This window comes from Phocoena sinus, chromosome 20, assembly GCF_008692025.1.
Source record: "Phocoena sinus isolate mPhoSin1 chromosome 20, mPhoSin1.pri, whole genome shotgun sequence".
NCBI classification, from domain to species: Eukaryota; Metazoa; Chordata; class Mammalia; order Artiodactyla; family Phocoenidae; genus Phocoena; species Phocoena sinus.
The window spans coordinates 17,073,201-17,095,261 of NC_045782.1; the positions used below are offsets into that span (position 1 = coordinate 17,073,201).

At 37.0% G+C, this 22,061-nt stretch overlaps 2 protein-coding genes across 7 annotated transcripts in view; one reads left to right on the forward strand and one right to left on the reverse strand.

Moving 5' to 3' along the window:
• NF1 (neurofibromin 1) overlaps nucleotides 1–22,061 on the forward strand; it is a 252,743-nt gene that overhangs the window by 197,032 nt on the left and 33,650 nt on the right. For all 6 annotated transcript variants that reach the window (XR_004347587.1, XM_032617092.1, XM_032617094.1 and 3 more), the window contains 5 exons: nucleotides 7,318–7,750; nucleotides 8,337–8,677; nucleotides 11,070–11,272; nucleotides 20,314–20,507; nucleotides 21,898–22,038. Coding sequence is in view for 5 of the 6 variants with exons in the window: in XM_032617092.1 (XP_032472983.1) it covers nucleotides 7,318–7,750; nucleotides 8,337–8,677; nucleotides 11,070–11,272; nucleotides 20,314–20,507; nucleotides 21,898–22,038 (1,312 nt within the window). In the remaining variant the exon portion in view is untranslated. The remainder of the gene's footprint in view (nucleotides 1–7,317; nucleotides 7,751–8,336; nucleotides 8,678–11,069; nucleotides 11,273–20,313; nucleotides 20,508–21,897; nucleotides 22,039–22,061) is intronic.
• Nucleotides 657–4,679, reverse strand: EVI2A (ecotropic viral integration site 2A). Its single transcript, XM_032617100.1, has 2 exons — nucleotides 4,444–4,679; nucleotides 657–2,010 (listed from the first exon to the last, which is right to left on the reverse strand). The coding sequence occupies exon 2, from the start codon at nucleotides 1,987–1,989 to the stop codon at nucleotides 1,291–1,293; it is 699 nt and encodes a 232-aa protein (XP_032472991.1). The 5' UTR covers nucleotides 1,990–2,010; nucleotides 4,444–4,679; the 3' UTR covers nucleotides 657–1,290.

Below are 22,061 nucleotides of genomic sequence, written 5' to 3' on the forward strand. Positions count from 1 at the left end.
GTCGGGATGAGAATCACTAACCTAGAAGGGAGGGTAAGATGGTGGTAATACTTGGAAAAAATATATAAAATCTTTTCTTAAATGTCTAGCATATTGCCCAAAATAAATGCTCAGTAAGGGATGAGATTTTTTAAATGTGGTCTGATCTTTAATTAAGTATGCCCTGTGTCAGTTTCAATGGACATTTGGAAAGTCTCTCAGAACAATTTTTGTAATATATTGAATTGTTGAGGGAAGTCTTGACCTAAATGTAAGTCATTATTTTACTTGAACCCAGTTTCTTTAAAGGTTAAAGAATTACCTGAAGTATCCTGTTTTCCAAATTAGAATAAACACACACACACACACACACACACACACACACGTCTTTCCTTTGCTTATGTCATATTGGATAATACATAAAATTGGTCATTTATTAGTCCACTTGGCATTCTCAAAGTCCAAAATATAATCAGCCTTTGGATATTTGCTATAAATAATCCAATAAGCAATATTTATGGAGTAGAGTTATGTTACACTTAAACAATAAGATATGCTTTACATTTACACTCAGCCTTCTGTTGTGGCTATAAATCTCATCTGTTTCAGTTGTGCTCTATTTATTATTGATCTTGACAGTGTATTCTCTAAAATAATAAAGTGAATGAGAATGTACGTAGTCACTTTTATTATAACAAGTCTTAATTTATTATACAAAATTTAAAGTTTTAATTAAATATTTAGAGTAGAAAACCACTTTCTTATGTGTGCCGTATATAAAGATGAAAACATCTAGCATAACATTAGCTGTGTTGATAGATGAGCTGGTATGGATTCTGTCATATTCAGCAAAGAAAGTACCACGTAACTATACAGTTCAACTCTACGCATTAAGAACGTGACTTCTGTTAGATGTTAAAGCATATACTTGCCTCTAACAACACACTAAAACTCTTCAAATTTAATAATATTCGGACAAAGATCATTTAACTACTCTTGCTGAACAGGAAATATTTAATTGTCCCTTTCTACCTGTATTAGTCAGCTCCTTCAGCTTGTCTTTAAAACCTTCCTCAGATGCTTGGTGGTTTTATTTTTGCTCTTTAAAATAGTGTCAGACACAGTTTAAGTAATCAAGTAAGCAGGCATACTTCTCCCCTTCTCACCTGCTTGATTCTAAATCGCACAGCCTGCCATGTTAAATTTTAGACCATCAGAACAACACCTTGGCATTAAATATCAAACTGACTTCATTTTTACTCCAGAAACGTTCTCATTGCTACTTTGCATTTTTCTTCACTAAAGCATCTGTTAGTTGGTGAGTTTTTCAGTTCCTTCTTCATCTTTTCTTTCCCTTGTAGCTGTGAGCACTCCGGTAGATTGCATCATTAGGTTAGGCCCTGTGAGCTGTTTTGCTCTTTTCCAAGTGTCTGATTCAGCAGGCCATAGACCACTGCTTGCCAGAAAATCGCCATTGCTTCTAGGCTGACGCTTGCCTACTTGTTTTGATCGTCTGAGAGATGAGACTTTGTTTGCCAGAACCACAGTTGATAGAAATAAAATTGTACAGATAAGAAAAAGCACCACAATTATAATTAAGCAAACTAGCATAGCCATTTTGTTGTTGTTTTCCTCGCAGACACCTTTTTTGAAAATTTCGCTGTGACTTTTGCTTGTGTCTTCAACGCTATGTACTGCTGGAGAACTGTTCCTGACAACGGAAGATATATAAAGCTCCAGTTCAGATTTAGGAGTTAAAGATGCCATGTGAGATGATGTTGCTATTTCAGGCATTTTTGTAGAAATAACTTTTTTATCTACTTCAGGAGTTGTAGGGTTTGTGTTAATGTTGTCATTTTGGCTTCTGCCCATCTTATTTTGAATATCTGGATCCAAGACAGTAGTATTATTAGCCCACAGATGGGTATAGTTTGCTTTTGATCCAGGAGACAAAGAAAAAACTGTTGTCATCAGAAAGGCAAGATGCAGGTAATGTCCTGTGTGTTCCATGTCCGTGAGTATACTGGTAATCTGTTGGGATAGCAATAAAATTTGTTAACTTGTGAAAGAATAACGGTTCCTCGTTTTGGTAATTGTAGTTAAAAGATAGACAGCTGATAATGTTATAAATTAGCCGTAAGCTAATGCCTAACATTTGCTATCCTGTTTGAATTCCTTGTGAACTGATTTTTTTTTTCTGTTAGGCTACATATAAAGAAACAATTTAATTTCTATTAATTGTTTAAATGCTAAAAGGTAGCATTACAGATATCTACTAATCATTGTAAACTGAATGCCGTGGTTTTATAGTTTTCTCCCTCTTAAGCATGCTAGACTTCAGCTTTGAGTCAGATACTTCGGCTTTTACTTTTTTGATTCCTCTTTTTTTTCCTGACCATTTAAGGAAACTCCTTGTAGAAACTCCCCATCCTCTAACAAATGAGTCACCAATCTTTATAGTAAAGGAATAATGGGACATTTTGCTTCATGTATGAAAAGAAAATGCAAATGGCTTTGTGGTGATGGGAGGGGCGGCAGTTCAGGAACGGGGAAGTGTGGTAGCAACCAAAAGAAAACGGACTTCAAGTAGGAATTCAGGATGTTCTTTTTTCTTCTTGAGTGTTTATCTTGAAGCTTAGAATAAAGCTGGTACTTAGAAATATATTCCTAGTAGTTGTGAAAGCAGTTTTATGGTGGTGGGTCTCCCTTCACCTCTACATCCCCGGACTTATTGTGGCTTTCTGAAAGCAAAGGCATGCGACTTTTCTCATCCTAAACATTTGGCATTAACAGAGAAAAAGAGGCAAGTTTCTTTTGAATAATCTCAAAAGTTCAACTTCATTATTATTTATGCTTAGAATTTTTCTGTGAATATTTTGACATAATTTTTAAAAATAAATTATAAAATATTTAATAGAAATAAAGACAACATCAAGATCAAGGGGATTTTGACTCAGTTGGGAAGTCAAGGCAGATCATGAGTCTCAACCTGTAAAGGAAAAAGTGGAATTTCAGTTTTGGCTCTGAGCTCTCTGGAAGCCAGTCCACAAAGGGGACAAAGTCTGATCCTGATTTTCATTATTCACTGTAAGATTGAAGATTTAAATACAACTAGCATATCTGTTCCAGGTACTGGTAAACAAGCAGGAAAGATTTATTACCATTATTGAGCTATCTCTCAGAATAGTATTCCAGTCTGAGCCACTTTTGTAAGAGTGTTTTATTGTTAGCATTTATATGAATAGGGAAGTAGAAGCAAAAACTACATTATTCTCCTGAGATGTACTAAACAAAATTGCCGTTTAAGAACTTTATTTTATATAAGTTCTTCTCAAAAAATGTACATGGGAGTTTGTTGTTTTTTTTTTAATGCAAATTTATTCCATAGGTCTAAAAGGGACCTAAGATTTCTAACCCACACTCAGGTGACACAGCTACTGCTGCTACTCATGCTTCTTCTTCTTCTTTTTTAATTGAAGTATAGTTGACTTAAGAATAACAAATGTGATATATTGTTATACAAACAAAATTAGCATATAGTAAACAATGCTAACTGGAAACTAACCTCTGAAGTAATATTTTCTATTGATAATAGGGAGGGAAAGAAACCTTTCATATGTGTTCTAGAAGTAAGATTACTTTTTGGATTATGATCTTTAATAGACAGTTAAAGATACTGTGCACTGACTTCTATCTAGTAGTGTCCAGCTTCAATTTTTAAGTTGAATGACATAAATCTTTGGCTACTTTATGATTCTTCCACAAAGAGAAATACTTTAAATTGGGTTCGCAAGTAATTTCCATCCTTTTAAACTAGACTGGACTTCTGCATTAGATGCTAAAATGATTTAAAGCGGGTTATTATTATTCTTGTCACATTAGTTCATTAACAATGTGATATGCATCATAGTATTCGTACACATCTTAACAGTGCTCACCACGGGATAGATAATAGGCCCGCTGTTGATTGTCTTCAGCCAGATGTACTGTCATCTCCAAATAAACAAACTGTTAACAAAATGAGACTTTCTCTTACCCTTACAAATGCCTAAGAATAGAGAGCTGTCTCTACATCCCAGATTTATGCAGTGGAGGCCAGGTTGTTATCAAAAGTTTTCTTTATCTCTGGTCATTTTCAATAAAATTTATAATGCCTAAGCATTAGTAATGAGAAATTTATTTTTTAAACTTATTTTAATAACAAATAAAACTGTGCAATTCACTCTGGAGTCTAAGCTCAGATCCTTCTTAATCCTAATTTAAAGCTCTATGTTGATGGTAAATCTTTCCATTTCTTACTGAAATTTTACTTAATAGGAGAGAAAAAAAGAGCATACGTTTTCCATTACTAAATCTACTTTGTTAGTAAGATACTTAAGTACTGCTTGAAAGCACTTCCTCAAACACTAATCTGTATGAAGTTATAAGTGAAAAGGCATAAGAAAAGCCATATATATGACCTACCTTACAAAATGCTTGGTCAAAATCTTATTATAACCTGATTTTAATAAGCCACTTCTTTTCTTGTCTTGAAGCACAGCTTCCAAGTAATTTAAGGCAGAATAGACTTGAAGAATCTGAGCCTAAAAGTAAATCTGCAGTTAAAAAGGATATGTACAGCTAGCTTTCCACTAACCACAGATGACACATTTCCTTTCCACTGCAACTAAAGCACATGTCACAGGGGAAAAAAAGAAAAAAACTCCAACTTGTCTAGTTGGCCACTGGCATAACAGGAGCCTTTGTAGGACAAGTCCCCGCCTCCAGGGCAGGGAGGGTTTTCTGCTTAATGCCTTTTGACCTTACATTTATTATGTATGCCTGCTGTATGCTCTTGAATGATACGTTAGTATCATTAAAATGAAGAGAGAATAGCATCTTCCCTGAGATTGAGCATTAAAATCATCTCTAAAAATTGTATTTGTATACCACAGACTGATTTGATAACATGAGTTTGGAGACCCGGGGTATTGGTCAGATAATAGAAACAGTAGTGTATATAACCAACATCTCAAAGTGTGGAACTACAACAATAATTTGGAGAGAATATCTGATCACTTAGATTATAAGGGACAGAAGATGCTTTTGTGTGGTTTAGTGTACACACACACACACTCCCCTAGAATGTCCTGTCATCACTTCATATTCAGTCTAAAATGGACTTCATTTTTCCCCCTAAGTGGCTGCCCCTCATGATCTCTGTTTTTGTTCATGGTAGCAACATTCTTTGTAATGACAGAGCCTTGGTATACAGCAAGTCCTTTTTTTTTTTGTGGTACACGGGCCTCTCACTGTTGTGGCCTCTCCCGTTGTGGAGCACAGGCTCCGGACGCGCAGGCTCAGCGGCCATGGCACACAGGCACAGCCGCTCCGTGGCATGTGGGATCTTCCCGGACTGAGGCACGAACCCACGTCCCCTGCATCGGCAGGCGGACTCTCAACCACTGCGCCACCAGGGAAGCCCTACAGCAAGTCCTTTTAATTCAAGTCCTTTCTTTCAGCACTGATCAGACCTTGGATCATGTCGGTCCTTTCTTCATATTTCTGAGTCAGTTTCTTCTTTCACTGTCACTTATTTTCACTGTAACCCTAGTATTTTAGATGCTTATTAAACCATACCTAGACTACTACAACATCTTTTTTTACTAGCCCCGACTCCTTCATATATGTTGTATATATCACTTCCTGTGATCATAACACCCCTTTCTTTTAAAAAATGTGGTTGAATAACTCCCTAACACCTACAGCAGCAACTCAGAAATGTTTGTGCACATAAATATCAGATGAGAAGTTTGTTTCAAAACAATGAAAATTCCCAGGCTTCACTGCATAAATTCGTATATAGTAGGTCTGGGCTGGGACAGGCAACTGCATTTTTATCAAGCACCACAGTTGATTCTGATGCTGGTACTTCACAGAACATCCTCTGAGAAATGCCAGGCTTCTAGGAGAAAACCTGAGCCCCTTAGTTGAACAGTTCTGGTCCATTCACAATTTAGCTCTTCTGTATTTTTCCATCTTTATCTCTTAAAACTTCTCTACGTGAATCTTCCATTCTAGCTAAACTAGCTGATTCTTACCTCAACACATCTGGTTACCTATTTTTCTCCTTTCCCTCTCTCCATGAGGCCTGCCCATCCCTCTTCTTGTTGAGTTTGAAATTCCTCCTGCCCGCTTCAGCATCTTTTATGTAGTTTTCACTGGTTACCCAGTTTGTGTTGATTTCTCCACTCCTTTGAACTTAACAAAAGTATTTTTCTCTGCAATTTCTTTGACAAGTGATTCCATACTACCTCATATCTTTCCTTTGTTCTTGAAGTATTTTTCTTTTATTTTAAAATCATTTGACTTGTCATAGTTTTGTCTTATTTTCTCCCAGTAAGATTTAAAACTCTTAGGAAAGGATGTTTATCTTAGCCTACTTCGTAGTACCACCTGAGTCATCAAGTATAGAACACTGGTGGTTTTGATTTGAAATTCCCGTACTATAATCTGTGGGCTTTCTGATGGTCCTTATTTTGACTCCTCACGTTGATTAGCATTCTTTTGAGTGTAAGCAACATATGACCTAATACGGCTTAATCAAAAAGTGGAATTTATTGGCTCACACAACTGAGTAGTACAGGGATAAAGGTGATCCCAGGAGAGGGGCTTTATCTAGGACTCAGATGAAATGGCCAGGGCCCCAGTTTCGCTCTTCATTTCTCTGCTCCATTTCTTCAGTTTTTAGACGGGCTCTTCCTTCATATCTCAGGATATAAGCTAACGGCTGCCAGAGCTATATGGTCCCTCATTTATAAACATCAGGAAAGAAAAAGGTCTCGATTCCCAACGGTTTAAGCTGAAGTCTTTGAACTGGGCCTCTTTGGCCCTGGTTGTTCTGCTTTGAGTCATGTGATCGTTGTTGAACCATTCTCTCTGGTCACGGTGGGATAAAGGAGTTGATTATAAGTCATTCGGTTTACTCCAGGACTCCAAGTAGGTCATTCCCACCCAGACTGTTCACCTGGGAACTTGGATGGGCCTAGAAGCAACCAACCAAAGTCCATTGACTTCCTCCTTGCTTGACTATGGTGGGCAGGTTTGTTGTTGTTATTGTTGCTCAAAGTTATTGATCTGGGGATTTGTCTCTTCCATTTTACTTCAGCCTTACTTCTCAGTGTCTTAAGAACAAGTGATCTAAAAAATGGATTCAGACTTTGTGTAATTGTTTAATATTATAGTTAGTTTTCTCTAGAAAACTAGTCAGAATATAAGGGAATAAAATAGATTAGTAGCATCTGTATATCCATTCAGAACTTTGTTAATGATCTGTGTACTTTTTTTCATCTTCCTTAGGTTCAAAACTGGTCAAATCAATGGCGATTTGCTGATATACCACGTCTTACTTACTTTAAAGCCATATTATGCAAAGCCATATGAAATTGTCGTGGACCTTACCCATACTGGGCCTAGCAATCGCTTTAAAACAGACTTTCTCTCCAAGTGGTTTGTTGTTTTTCCTGGCTTTGCTTATGATAATGTCTCTGCAGTCTATATCTATAACTGTAACTCCTGGGTCAGGGAATACACCAAGTATCACGAGCGGCTGCTGACTGGCCTCAAAGGCAGCAAAAGACTCATTTTCATAGACTGTCCTGGGAAACTGGCCGAGCACATTGAGCATGAACAACAGAAACTACCCGCTGCCACCTTGGCTTTAGAAGAGGACCTGAAGGTATTCCACAATGCTCTCAAGCTAGCTCACAAAGACACCAAGGTTTCTATTAAAGTAAGTTTCACTCCCTGTTAGGTAAGTGATTCATTGCCTTTCTTGACTAACCTGACTATATACTGGACTCCCCAGGGTCCCGGTAGTAATGTGTCAAACGTAAAGTCCAGATGGAGGAAAACCAAGCTTTCTGTATCTTCATGGAGGTCCTGCAGAAAACTGGAGAGGTGTACCCTTAATAATATTCCAGGTTGGATTGGAGGCAGGAGAGTGTTGTAGAATGGGCAGTTTGCTGTGTATCCGTCTTACAGTAGGAATATGTGAACAGTGGAAAATTACCTGTTGAGAGTTCTTCTGATTATTACATGCTTTTTGCAGAGTAAGGAAGGTGAACCTTCAAGATAAAACCTGTAATTATCCATAGGATTCTTGACCTTTTAAAAAATAACTTTTTTCTGCTCTTTTCAGTCACTTTTGACAGCATTTATGACAATAATTATTGAACCTATTTGAATACATAATGGTGGTAACTCTTCTTTAAATGGTTAACATGGTATTTTGTTTGCTTGATTTTCGAAACCTCTCAGAATTCTACGTAATGAAATTTAATTCTTTTCCGCTCTACCCTCTTGCTACCATTTTTCAGGTTGGTTCTACTGCTGTTCAAGTAACCTCAGCAGAGCGAACAAAAGTCCTGGGGCAGTCAGTCTTTCTAAATGATATCTATTATGCTTCGGAAATTGAAGAGATCTGCCTAGTGGATGAGAACCAGTTCACCTTAACTATTGCAAACCAGGGCACACCACTGACCTTCATGCACCAAGAGTGTGAAGCCATTGTTCAGTCTATCATTCACATCCGGACACGTTGGGAGCTGTCGCAGCCTGACTCCATCCCCCAGCACACCAAGATTCGCCCGAAAGATGTCCCTGGGACACTGCTCAATATCGCATTACTTAATTTAGGCAGTTCAGACCCTAGTTTACGGTAGGTTTGTAAAAAACTCATTTCAATCTTATTCAAGGTTTGTTGGTTTTAAAATGAGACCAACTAATAAACTTTTAAAGCAGCTTCTACCTTAATACTGTAAATTGGCTGGTATTCTGTATTAGTTAACCAGTATGACCTCATCCAGTTCGCATGAACTGTGGAATTGTGAATAGGGTGATTCACACTAAACCAATGTATGTTCTTTCAACTTGCAGCTGAAACATACAGCATAGCAGTGTTGGTGGGGGTTTTGTTCGTTTGGTTTTTTTTTTAAAAAAAAGTCTTTTTTTTCCCTAAAAGTCTATTTCTAAGTTAAGTTTCTCCTTTCCTAAGTTCTCTAAATTTTTCCCATGTTCAAAAGTACATCACTATTAAGTTTCCTCGCAGTCAAATTAGATTATCATTGTTTGAAAAGGAGGGCTTATAACTTTAGCATTTTAACTGAAAAAAAAAAAAAAGAAAGAAAAGAAAAGGAGGGCTTAATGTTCAGTAACTCAGTAACATAGCATAGTTTCCACCTGTGTAACTTTAACAAAATTCTTGAAAGAAAGCTTAAGACAAATACAGATGTCAGATGAGCAGAGTATAATTGGTTCTGGTTAGGCTTAGTAATCAAAACATGAATGAGGAAAGGGCAGGCCAGGGCCTGTGGAGTCAGTAGATTAGGTTTAAATCTCGATCTGCTTCTCTGTATGACTTTGGGCAAGGTACTGAAGTTCTCTGAGCTCTAGTTGCCTCGTTTTTAAAAAAGAGGTAACGTGGCCTTCCTCATAAACCTACAAAAGTTTAATAAATGTGTGGTAGTATAGTGTAGCATCTAGCAAATAGTTCGTGCTTAGCAAATATTATTTCCTCCCGACTTGCACCCACCCTTTCCTCTCTCTGCCATCGTCTCTTTGCACCACTTCCCTCTTCTGCCCCTCTCTTTCTCATGTTAAGATAATTTTTTGTTCCAGGTACCTTGGGACTGTCAAGTTTTTACAGATATAAATTCTTAGCTTCAGAAAATCTTCCCTTGGGTATAATATAACCCAGGTTTATAAATGGGCTTTTTAGAATTCCAAATTCTCCCTTCTTTGAGAGGACAAAAAAATCAGCAAGATTTCTTTACCTGGATGGGCCTCATGGGGTTCATGAACTCCCACAAAATATACACAAAACTTCATGTATGCTTAGCTTTCATTATCTCAGAGGAGTCTGTGACACCTACTCCCAGTTTGAGGAATCCCAGTTCTTTGTAGCTGTTGAAATATACAGAGTGAAAGTCACTGTCAAAATAGTATCATTCAGAATTCCTAGGAGTTTGCAAAAGATAAACTTAGAAACAATAATATTAATATTTCCATTTTAGGAAAATGGAACTATAAGTCTGTCTTGAATTTCTAATTCAAAATTCCTTATAGAAGAATGCTAGCAAACTTCCAACAATTATTAGCTTGAATGAGCCTCTATTCTCTCGTGAAATAAAGCGAGCTGTCAGCTGCTGCTTTTTGCTGAAGCATGTTGTCGCAGAGAAAAAGCCTTGAGGCAAACTTATAATTTCAGTGGCTTTTCCCCCCCATATAGTTGTTGCATAAATATATTAGCATGATGAAAGTTCAGAGGTAAGGAAAACCTGAAATTTACTGAGCAAACCATTTCTTTTGTGGATAGGGGAGAAAAATCAATCTAAACATTGAGTTTTTTGAGCTGTTTCCTAAGTTGTTTATTTTTAGACATTTATAAGGGAGCTTTTAGTTCTCATGGAACCTGGATATATATTATGGTTTGGGTTTTGTTTTTTTTTTTAATTTAGTGCTTGTGTATAATAGTAGGAATTCATAAAAGAAAAAAATGGCAGGGGGAGCTTAATTATATTTTAAAAATGTTTGACCTCTAGTTTGTATTATAACTTGTAGGACGCCTAGAAAGAAATTCAGTAGATGCTGATGAAAGATTTGAACAATCTAATTTGATGAGGGCCATCTTATTTCTCATTATCCCAGTTTTAACTGGATCTAGTGGGAGCGGGAGCCACAATTTGCGTTTTGGCCTCACTGAAAATATGATATGCCTTATTCTGACTTTCTTTATATTGATCCATCTTAAGACCATAAAATTCTCATATTTTATATCCCAATGAAATGTCTTTTAGAAAGGCCTTATATTCGCTGTCTCGGGAGCCTCACAGTTCTCTTCTGGTTACGTGAAGATTTCCCTTTTAAAAAAAATCCCTAAATGATAAAGGGGTATTTTGGGTTTACCAGAGAATCACAAAATCTTATCTCTAATTGATCATAAAATTTAAAAATAATTGATATATGCTTGGTAATAGAATCGTAAGTTGTATGTTATGAAAAAATTTTGGAATTATAAGTTTTAAAACAACTTAATTTGTGTTTTCTCCTAGGTCAGCTGCCTATAATCTTCTGTGTGCCTTAACTTGTACCTTTAATTTAAAAATCGAGGGCCAGTTACTAGAGACATCAGGTTTATGTATCCCAGCCAACAACACCCTATTTATTGTCTCTATTAGCAAGACACTGGCAGCCAATGAGCCACACCTCACCTTAGAATTTTTGGAAGAGTGTATTTCTGGATTTAGCAAATCTAGTAAGTAATGATAATTTTCTTTGATACTAACAATGATTCTAAGAAGATTCAGAGACAACCATTTCATTTCAGAATTTGCCAGTGAAATCTTTAGTATAGTTCCACTTCTTTACTTCTGTTTTTTCGTCTGACTGAAGAAACTTCATGGTAGACCACATTGAGAAATCCACCAAAATTCTGGCAATACAAGCAAGGTGGCAAGATTTTGATACCATCTATGTCTCTGGGCAACTTACAAAGCATTTTTCGTACTATTTCAGTTTAATTAACTTTAGTATTTCTCTTCTTAGCAGGTTATTCTCAATGAGTAAAGTATCCACTTCCTTGATTTTAGGGAAGTAGCCATTTCCTCTTTTCTTCAGGTTGACTTTGAACTGTGATTTTATTGTTCATGTACACTACATGGAGAATGCAGTGGCACAAAATACAGGGTCCAGAGTCAACTCCTGACTTGGCTTTGATAAGTGTCATAAATTGAACATCTACTCTTTATGTCTGTCTGTCTTCAGATCCTATAGTAGTATAAACGTTATTCTTCTCCCAGCTTATTTCCTGATATTTTCTTTTTTTTAATTTATCAATGTCATGAATAATATTTTATAGTTTTTTTTTTAATTTTTTTTTTTTTTTTTTTTGGCTACGTTGGGTCTTCGTTGCTGCACGCAGGCTTTCTCTAGTTGCAGCGAGCAGGGACTACTCTTTGTTGCAGTCCATGGGCTTCTCACTGTGGTGGCTTGTCTTGTTACAGAGCACAGGCTCTAGGCACGTGGGCTTCAGTAGTTGTGGCACGCGAGCTAGGTAGTCGTGGCCCACAGGCTCTAGAGTGCAGGCTCAGTAGTTGTGGCACAAGGGCTTAGTTGCTCCGCGGCATGTGGGATCTTCCCAGACCAGGGCTCGAACACGTGTCTCCTGCATTCAGGCGGATTCTTAACCACTGCGCTACCAGGGAAGTCCCTCCTGACGTTTTCTTCCCTTCCCTTTCTCTCTCCATAATACATAAAACTTTTTTTTATGCATTCAAACACATTTCTTGATTTTTCTGTATTAAGTAATTGAAAGCTTTGAAAATTCCGTGAGGCCAGATCACTATATATTTTTACAGTTAAGAGATGTAAGAATATAACCCTAAAAAGAAAATGTGTAAGACTGACAAAACAAGAAAAGTTTTATTGAAAAAGCTTTATTGAAACATATTAATATGAAAAAAAAGATTTGAGTGAATGGACACAGGTATTGTGTTCCTGGATGAACAGTTCTTCCCAGATTATTACAATATCAATGTAATTCCTTTAAAATATCTGTGAGATTTGAGGATTAAGAATGAGGTAGAGGGCTTCCCTGGTGGCACAGTGGTTGAGAGTCCGCCTGCCAATGCAGGGGACACAGGTTCGTGCCCCAGTCCAGGAAGATCCCACATGCCGCGGAGCAGCTGGGCCAGTGAGCCATGGCCACTGAGGCTGCGCGTCCGGAGCCTGTGCTCCACAACGGGAGAGGCCACAACACTGAGAGGCCTGCATACCGCAAAAAAAAAAAAAAAAGAATGAGGTAGAACTTTAAATGATTGTACATTTCACTAGAAAGTACAATAGCTAAGAAAATATTGAAAGGAAAGAAAACTGAGAGGGGCTTGAATTAACAGATATGTTAACAACAGTGCAATAATTTAAACGGGTGTTCAAAAATCAGCAGTCACATCACTTTAAGAGAAACAGATTGATAAAGAAGTATCACAAGCTAATACAGGAAAGAGTAAATCATTTAAGAAATGAGGCTGGGAAATGAATTAAGTTGGGTCTTCATCTTAATGCCAAACCACAAGATGCCAAAATAAGTTCTAACTATCAACATATTTAAGAGTTGAGAGGAAACTTGCACAAGCCTCTTAGATAGCCTCATCCACCAGAGGGCAGACAGCAGAAGCAAGAAGAACTACAGTCCTGCACCCTGTAGAACAAAAACCACATTCACAGAAAGATAGACAAGATGAAAAGGCAGAGGGCTATGTACCAGATGAAGGAACAAAATAAAACCCCAGAGAAACAACTAAATGAAGTGGAGATAGGCAGCCTTCCAGAAAAAGAATTCAGAATAATGATAGTGAAGATGATCCAGGACCTCGGAAAAAGGATGGAGGCAAAGATCGAGCAGATGCAAGAAATGTTTAACAAAGACCTAGAAGAATTAAAGAACAAACAAACAGAGATGAACAATACAATAACTGAAATAAAAAATACACTAGAAGGAATCAATAGCAGAATAACTGAGGCAGAAGAACGGATAAGTGACCTGGAAGACAGAATGGTGGAATTCACTGCTGTGGAACAGAAAAAAGAATGAAAAGAAATGAAGACAGCCTAAGAGACCTCTGGGACAACATTAAACACAACAACATTCGCGTTATAGGGGTCCCAGAAGGAGAAGAGAGAGAGAAAGGACCTGAGAAAATATTTGAAGAGATTATAGTCGAAAACTTCCCTAGCATGGGAAAGGAAATAGCCACCAAGGTTCAGGAAGTGCAGAGAGCCCCATACAGGATAAACCCAAGGAGAAACATGCCGAAACACATAGTAATCAAATTGGCAAAAATTAAAAACAAAGAAAAATTATTGAAAGCAGCAAGGGAAAAACGACAAATAACAAACAAGGGAACTCCCATAAAGTTAACAGCTGATTTCTCAGCAGAAAGTCTACAAGCCACAAGGGAGTGGCATGACATATTTAAAGTGATGAAAGGGAAGAATCTACAACCAAGATTACTCTACATGGCAAGGATCTCATTCAGCTTCAATGGAGAAATCAAAAGCTTTACAGACAAGCAAAAGCTAAGAGAATTCAGCACCACCAAACAACAAATGCTAAAGGAACTTCTCTAAGTGGGAAACATGAGAAGAAAAGGACCTACAAAAACAAACCCAAAACAATTAAGAAAACGGTCATAGGAACATACGTGTCGATAATTACCTTAAACGTGAATGAGTTAAATGCTCCAACCAAAAGACACAGGCTTGCTGAATGGATACAAAAACAAGACCCATATATATGCTGTCTACAAGAGACCCACTTCAGACCTAGGGACACATACAGACTGAAAGTGAGGGGATGGAAAAAGATATTCCATGCAAATGGAAATCAAAAGAAAGCTGGAGTAGCAATACTCGTATCAGACAAAATAGACTTTAAAATGAAGAATGTTACAAGAGACAAGGAAGGACACTACATAATGATCAAGGGATCAATCCAGGAAGAAGATATGGCAATTATAAATATATATGCACCCAACATAGGAGCACCTCAATACATAAGGCAACTGCCAACAGCTTTTATAAAAGAGGAAATCGACAGTAACACAGTAATAGTGGGGGACTTCAACACCTCACTTACACCAATCGACAGATCATCCAAAATGAAAATAAATAAGGAAAACAGAAGCTTTAAATGACACAATAGACCAGATAGACTGATATTTATAGGACATTCCATCCAAAAACAGCAGATTACACTTTCTCCTCAAGTGCGCATGGAACATTCTCCAGGATAGATCACATCTTGGGTCACAAATCAAGCCTCAGTAAATTTAAGAAAACTGAAATCATATCAAGCATCTTTTCTGACCACAATGCCATGAGATTAGAAATCAGTTACAGGGAAAAAAATGTAAACACAAACATATGGAGGCTAAACAATATGTTACTACATAACCAAGAGATCACTGAAGAAATCAAAGTGGAAATCAAAAGATACTTAGAGACAAATGACAATGAAAATATGACAATCCAAAACCTATGGGATGCAGCAAAAGCAGTTCTAAGAGGGAAGTTTATAGCTATACAAGCCTACCTCAAGAAAGAAGAAAAATCTCAAATAAACAATCTAACCTTACACCTAAAGGAACTAGAGAAAGAAGAACAAACAAAACCCAAAGTTAGCAGAAGGAAAGAAATCATAAAGATCAGAGCAGAAATAAGTGAAATAGAAACAAAGAAAACAATCGCAAATATCAATAAAACTAAAAGCTGGTTCTTTGAGAACAAAGAACAAACAAAATTGATAAACCATTAGCCAGAGTCATCAAGAAAAGGAGGGAGAGGACTCAAATCAATAAAATTAGAAATAAAGGAGAAGTTACAACAGACACTTCAGAAATACAAAGCATCCTAAGAGACTACTACAAGCAACTCTATGCCAATAAAATGTACAACCTGGAAGAAATGGACAAATTCTTAGAAAGGTATAACCTTCCAAGACTGAACCAGGAAGAAATAATGAACAGATCAATCACAAATAATGAAATTGAAACTGTGATTAAAAATCTTCCAACAAACAAAAGTCCAGGGCCAGATGGCTTCACAGGTGAATTCTATCAAACATTTAGAGAAGAGCTAACACTCTTCCTTCTCAAACTCATATGAAAAATTGCAGAGGAAGGAACACTCTCAAATTCATTCTATGAGGCCATCATCACCCTGATACCAAAACCAGAAAAAGATACTACAAAAAAAGAAAATTACAGACCAATATCACTGATGAATATAGATGCAAAAATCCTCAGCAAAATAGTAGCAAACAGAATCCAACAACACATTAAAAGGATCATACACCATGACCAAGTGGGATTTATCCCAGGGATGCAAGGATTCTTCAGTATACGCAAATCAATCAATGTGATACACCATATTAACAAATTGAAGAATAAATACTATATGATCATCTCAATAGATGCAGAAAAAGCTTTCGACAAAATTCAGCACCCATTTATGATAAAAACTCTCCAGAAAGTAGCCATAGAGGGAACCTACCTCAACATAATAAAGGCCGTATATGACAGACCCACAGCAAACATCATTCTCAGTGGTGAAAAACTGAAATCATTTCTTCTAAGATCAGGAACAAGACAAGGTTGTCCACTCTCACCACTGTTATTCAGCATAATTTTGGAGGTCCTAGCCATGGCAATCAGAGAAGAAGAAGAAATAAAAGGAATACAGATTGGAGAAGAAGAAATAAAAGGAATACAGATTGGAAAAGAAGAAGTAAAACTGTCACTGCAGATGGCATGATACTATACATAGAGAGTCCTAAAGATGCCACCAGAAAACTACTAGAGCTAATCAATGAATTTGGTAAAGTTGGAGGATACAAAAATAATGCACAGAAATCTCTTGCATTCCTATACACTAATGATGAAAAATCTGAAAGAGAAATTAAGGAAACACTCCCATTTACCATTACAACAAAAAGAATAAAATACCTAGGAATAAACCTTCCTAGGGAGACAAAAGACCTGTATGCAGAAAACTGTAAGACACTGATGAAAGAAATAAAAGATGATACAAACAGATGGAGAGATATACCATGTTCTTGGATTGGAAGAATCAACATTGTGAACATGACTATACTACACAAAGCAATCTACAGATTCATTCCCTATCAAATTACCAGTGATATCTTTTACAGAACTAGAACAAAAAATCTTAAAATTTGTATGGAGACACAAAAGACCCCGAATAGCCAAAGCAGTCTTGAGGGAAAAAAATGGAGCTGGAGGAATCAAACTCCCTGACTTCAGACTATACTACAAAGCTACAGTAATCAAGACAATATGGTACTGGCACAAAAACAGAAATGTAGATCAATGGAACAGGATAGAAAGCCCAGAGATAAACCCACACACCTATGGTCAACTAATCTATGACAAAGGAGGCAAGGATATATAATGGAGAAAAGACAGTCTCTTCAGAAAGAGGTGCTGGGAAAACTGGAAAGCTACATGTAAAAGAATGAAATTAGAACACTCCCTAACATGATACACAAAAACTCAAAATGGATTAGAGACTTAAATGTTAAGACCAGACACTCTAAAACTCTTAGAGGAAAATATAGGAAGAGCACTCTTTGACATAAATCACAGCAAGATCTTTTTTGATCCACCTCCTAGAATAATGGAAATAAAAACAAAAATAAACAAAGGAGACCTAATGAAACTTAAAACCTTTTACAAAACAAAGGAAACTACAAACAAGATGAAATGACAACCCACAGAATGGGAGAAAATATTTGCAAACAAATCAATGGACAAAGGATTAATCTCCAAAATATATAAACAGCTCATGCAGCTCAGTATTAAAAAAACACAACCAACCCAATCCAAAAATGGGCAGAAGACCTAAACAGACATTTCTCCAAAGAAGACATACAGATGGCCAAGAAGCACATGAAAAGCTGCTCAACATCACTAATTATTAGAGAAATGCAAATCAAAACCACAGTGAAGTATCATGTCACACTGGTTAGAATGGGCATCATCAGAAAATCTACAAACAACAAATGCTGGAGAGGGTGTGGAGAAAAGGAAACCCTCTTGCACTGTTGGTGGGAATGTAAGTTGATAGAGCCACTATGGAGAACAGTATGGAGGTTCCTTAAAAAAGTAAAAATAGAATTACTATATGACCCAGCAATCTCACTACTGGACATATACCCAGAGGAAGGCATAATTCAAAAAGACACATGCAGCCCAGTGTTCACTGCAGCCACATTTACAATAGCCGGGTCATGGAAGCAACCTAAATGCCCATCGACAGATGAATGGATAAAGAAGATGTGGTACATATATACAATGGAATATTACTCAGCCATAAAAAGGAACAAAATTGGGTCGTTTTTAGAGACGTGGTTGGACCTAGAGACTGTTATACAGAGTGAAGTAAGTCAGAAAGAGAAAAACAAATATTGTATATTAATGCATATATGTGGAACCTAGAAAAATGGTACAGATGAACTGGTTTGCAGGGCAGAAATTGAGACACAGATGTAGAGAACAAACGTATGGACACCAAGGGGGGAAAGCGGCGGGGGGAGGGTGGGTGGTGGTGTGATGAATTGGGAGATTGGGATTGATATATATACACTAATATGTATAAAATGGATAACCAATAAGAACCTGCTGTATAAAAAAAATAAATAAAATTCAAAAAAAATATAAAAACTGGGACCATTTAAAAAAGAAAAGGAAGAATAATATCTAGTTGCTTTGTGAGTAAGGACTTACGAAGCAAAAAAGTTACAGATGGAAACAAAGGAAATGGTGAACAGTTTTGACCATGTAAAACTTCAAAATCTCTACTTAAAAAAAAAAAAGTAAAAGGTAGATTAAAAATAAAACTTAAGTATGCTTGCAGCAGATATGAGAAAAGCGTAATATCTTTATCATGAAAAATCCTTACGGATTAATAAGAAAAATGGATCAACAGTAACATGCCGGTCATACTAAGAAAGAATATGTTTTTAAGAGTTCACTAATAAATTCAAAGAAGTTCAAACTGAAAGAATAGTAAGATAATATATTCAACTATCAGATTGGCAAAGATATTTTTTAAAAAATTCAGTGTCGATGTCTTTGGAATTGTGAACAGGGCAGCTTTTCTAGAAAGCAGTTTTGACATGGATATCAGTCACCTCATGGATGTTTATAGCTTTTGGAATCATAATTCCACTTCTTAGAATTTATCCTAAGGAATTAATATTCATATGTTTATCATAGCATTATTTTTTATTTAGGTTTTTTTAATTCAGGTATATCTTATCAATAAAATGCCCAAATTTTAAATGAACAGCTTGATTAAGTTTTACATGTGCATACACCACAAAACCATCTCCCAGGTCAAGATACAGGACATTTCCAGCATCCGGAAGGTTCCTCTCAGTCAGTACCTGTCCTCACCAAGAGTAACCAGTATTATGACCTCTGTTGCCATAGATCTATTTTGAACTTCACATAACATTATTTATAATAGCGAAAAATTGAAACAGTCTAAAAGTAGATAATGAAGAACTGACTACTTTGTTGGATCTCCATGTGATGAAATAATATGAAGCCATTAAAAAAGTTTTTGGTATGGAATTTCAGTTTGGGAAGGTGAAAAAGTTCTGGAGATGGATGGTGGCGATGGTTGCACAACACTGTGAATGTACTTAATGCCACTGAACTGTAAACCTTAAAATGGCAGCTTTTACGTTATGTGTATTTTAACATGATTAAAAAATGTTTTGGGTGCTCTAGGTGAAGTTATATAGAGGAATTTTTGCATTATTTTTGTATGTTTTTGTAAGTCTGAAGTTATTTCAAAATAAAAAGTTATTAAATGTCTTTGGAGAATTTTTATTGTTGAGTAAATCTCAGTATAATATATAGTGAAAAAAATATTCAGATCATACTACATATATGGCGTAACCCTAATTTTTTGTGGAGGAGTTGGGATGGGTTATGTGTGTGTATACACACATGTGAATATACATTATCTTTGCATAGATTTGAAAGCCTATGGAGAGATCAAGTGATACACCAATATATTGATATTGGTTTCATTATTGTGGTGATACTTTCCTTTTACCAAACTTCCTGTGATTACCCACATATTCCTTTTACAATTAGAAGAAAGCAAGAAAAATTTTAACTAGAAGTTACTAAAAGGGAGAAAAATAAGGACTTCCCTGGTGGTGCGGTGGTTAAGAATCCACCTGCCAACGCACGGGACACTGGTTCGAGCCCTGATCTGGAAGATCCCACATGCCACGGAGCAGCTAAGCCTGTGCGCCACAACTACTGAGCCCACGTGCCACAACTACTGAGGCCCGTGCGCCTAGAGCCCATGCTCCACAACAAGAGAAGCCACCGCAATGAGAAGCCCATGCACCGCAACCAAGAGTAGCCCCTGCTCGCCACAACCAGAGAAAAGCCCGCGCACAGCAACGAAGACCCAACACAGCCCCAAAAAATAAAATAAATTTATTTTTTTTTCAATGGGAGAAAAATAAAACTTTTCAAAAATTGGCTTAATGGCTTTGAAGATTACTTTCTTTAAGGGTTGTTCCCTTTCTTCATCTCTATCTTCAGTCATATATTTGCCAAGTCTCTTTTCTCCAGGTCTGATTCTAGGTAATGGTCTTTATCTTTTACCGTTTTTCCCCCAATCTTTCATTTTAAAATAATTGTTGATGTAATTTTCATGGACCATCTGTGCTGATAGTGTTTTTTTCCCTAGGTATTGAATTGAAACACCTTTGTTTGGAATACATGACTCCGTGGCTGTCAAATCTAGTACGTTTTTGTAAGCACAATGATGATGCCAAAAGACAAAGAGTTACTGCGATTCTTGATAAGCTGATAACAATGACTATAAACGAGAAACAGATGTATCCATCTATTCAAGCAAAAATATGGGGGAGCCTTGGGCAGGTATTGAGTTTGCTCAAATATTTATCTAGTACCTCCTTGGTGGAGATATTTATCTGATACCCACGTTGTACAAAGCACTAAGCTAGGGATATAGCTGTATAAAAGACAGTCCCCTCTTTCAGAAAGCATGCAGACACCCACCTAATTCTTGATCTGCTTCAGAATTGTTCAAGTCTAATGCATGTCTCAGAGCCAGAGAAACACTAATTATTTTAGCACTCTTCTCCATGGCATAGTTACAGTCATCCCACAGAATTCTCAGTGTGTAGAACCCACAGGTGCTGAGGGCTAGCTGTACTATGCCATTTTTTTATGTAAGGGACTTGAGCATCCCGGGAATCTGGTATCTGCAGGGAGTCCTGGAACTAATCTCCAAGGATACCAAGGGATGGCCGCATGTAGAATTTAACTGTAAAAATCTGATGTTGTTTTTAATAAATAGTGCATTACAGTGTATTCTAGTACCCTATATACCATAGGTGTCAGTAAATGTTTGCTAATGATGTTATTTGGGCCACCGGCTCTCACTTATAGTACCAGCATAAGAATGCCAATATTAAAATAGTATAATGTAACTATGTTTTATCTGACAAGATTTATGCTACCATTTCTTCAAGATAATCATTGAAGGAGGCGATACCCTTACTCAATGCTGTGAATCCTCCAAATAATTTTAAATGACCTTGGAGCCATTTTTGTAGCTCTACAAAACATCTCAGTACTTGATGCCATTCCTGTATTTTAAAATAATTGTACTTTATGCTGCTCGTACATACTGTCTTAGAAGAGAACAGAGGTGCTTTAAGAGTGAGTGAAAATAGGACTTCCCTGGTGGCGCAGTGGTTAAGAATCCGCCTGCCAATGCAGGGGACATGGGTTCGATCCCTGGTCTGGGAAGATCCCACATGCCGTGGAGCAGCTAAGCCTGTGCACCACAACTACTGAGCCTGCGCACCTAGATGCCGTGCTCCACAACAAGAGAAGCCACCGCAGTGAGAAGCCCGCACACTGCAACGAAGAGGGGCCCCCGCTCACCGCAACTAGAGAAAGCCTGCCCGTACGCAACAGCGAAGACCCGACACAGCCAAATAAATTAATTAATTAAATAAAATAGTAAACAACAAAAAAAAAGAGTGAAAATAATATATGTAGAGATTTAAAATTTTTGAATGCCAGTCTCTGAAGGAATTGAGGGAATATTCTCATCCTTTCCTGGATATTTTATGATAAATTATATTTATTGACAGGTCTCTAAATAAAGCCTAGTATTTTGGAGGCCTCAGGTAAAATAGAATTTTCATGTTGATTGGGCTACTCCTTGAACTATTTTTAAGTTAAAAATTAAGTTGGCAGAATGGCTAAAACATGTTATCTTTCCCTCTTCCACTAGATTACAGACCTCCTTGATGTTGTCCTAGACAGTTTCATCAAAACCAGTGCAACGGGTGGCTTGGGATCAATAAAAGCTGAGGTGATGGCAGATACTGCTGTAGCTTTGGCTTCTGGAAATGTGAAATTGGTTTCAAGCAAGGTAATCCCTTTTCCTTTGCCTTC

Coding starts and splice junctions, on each gene's coding strand:
- EVI2A (XM_032617100.1), bottom strand. CDS start 1,989: ATGGAACACACAGGACATTACCTGCATCTTGCCTTTCTGATGACAACA.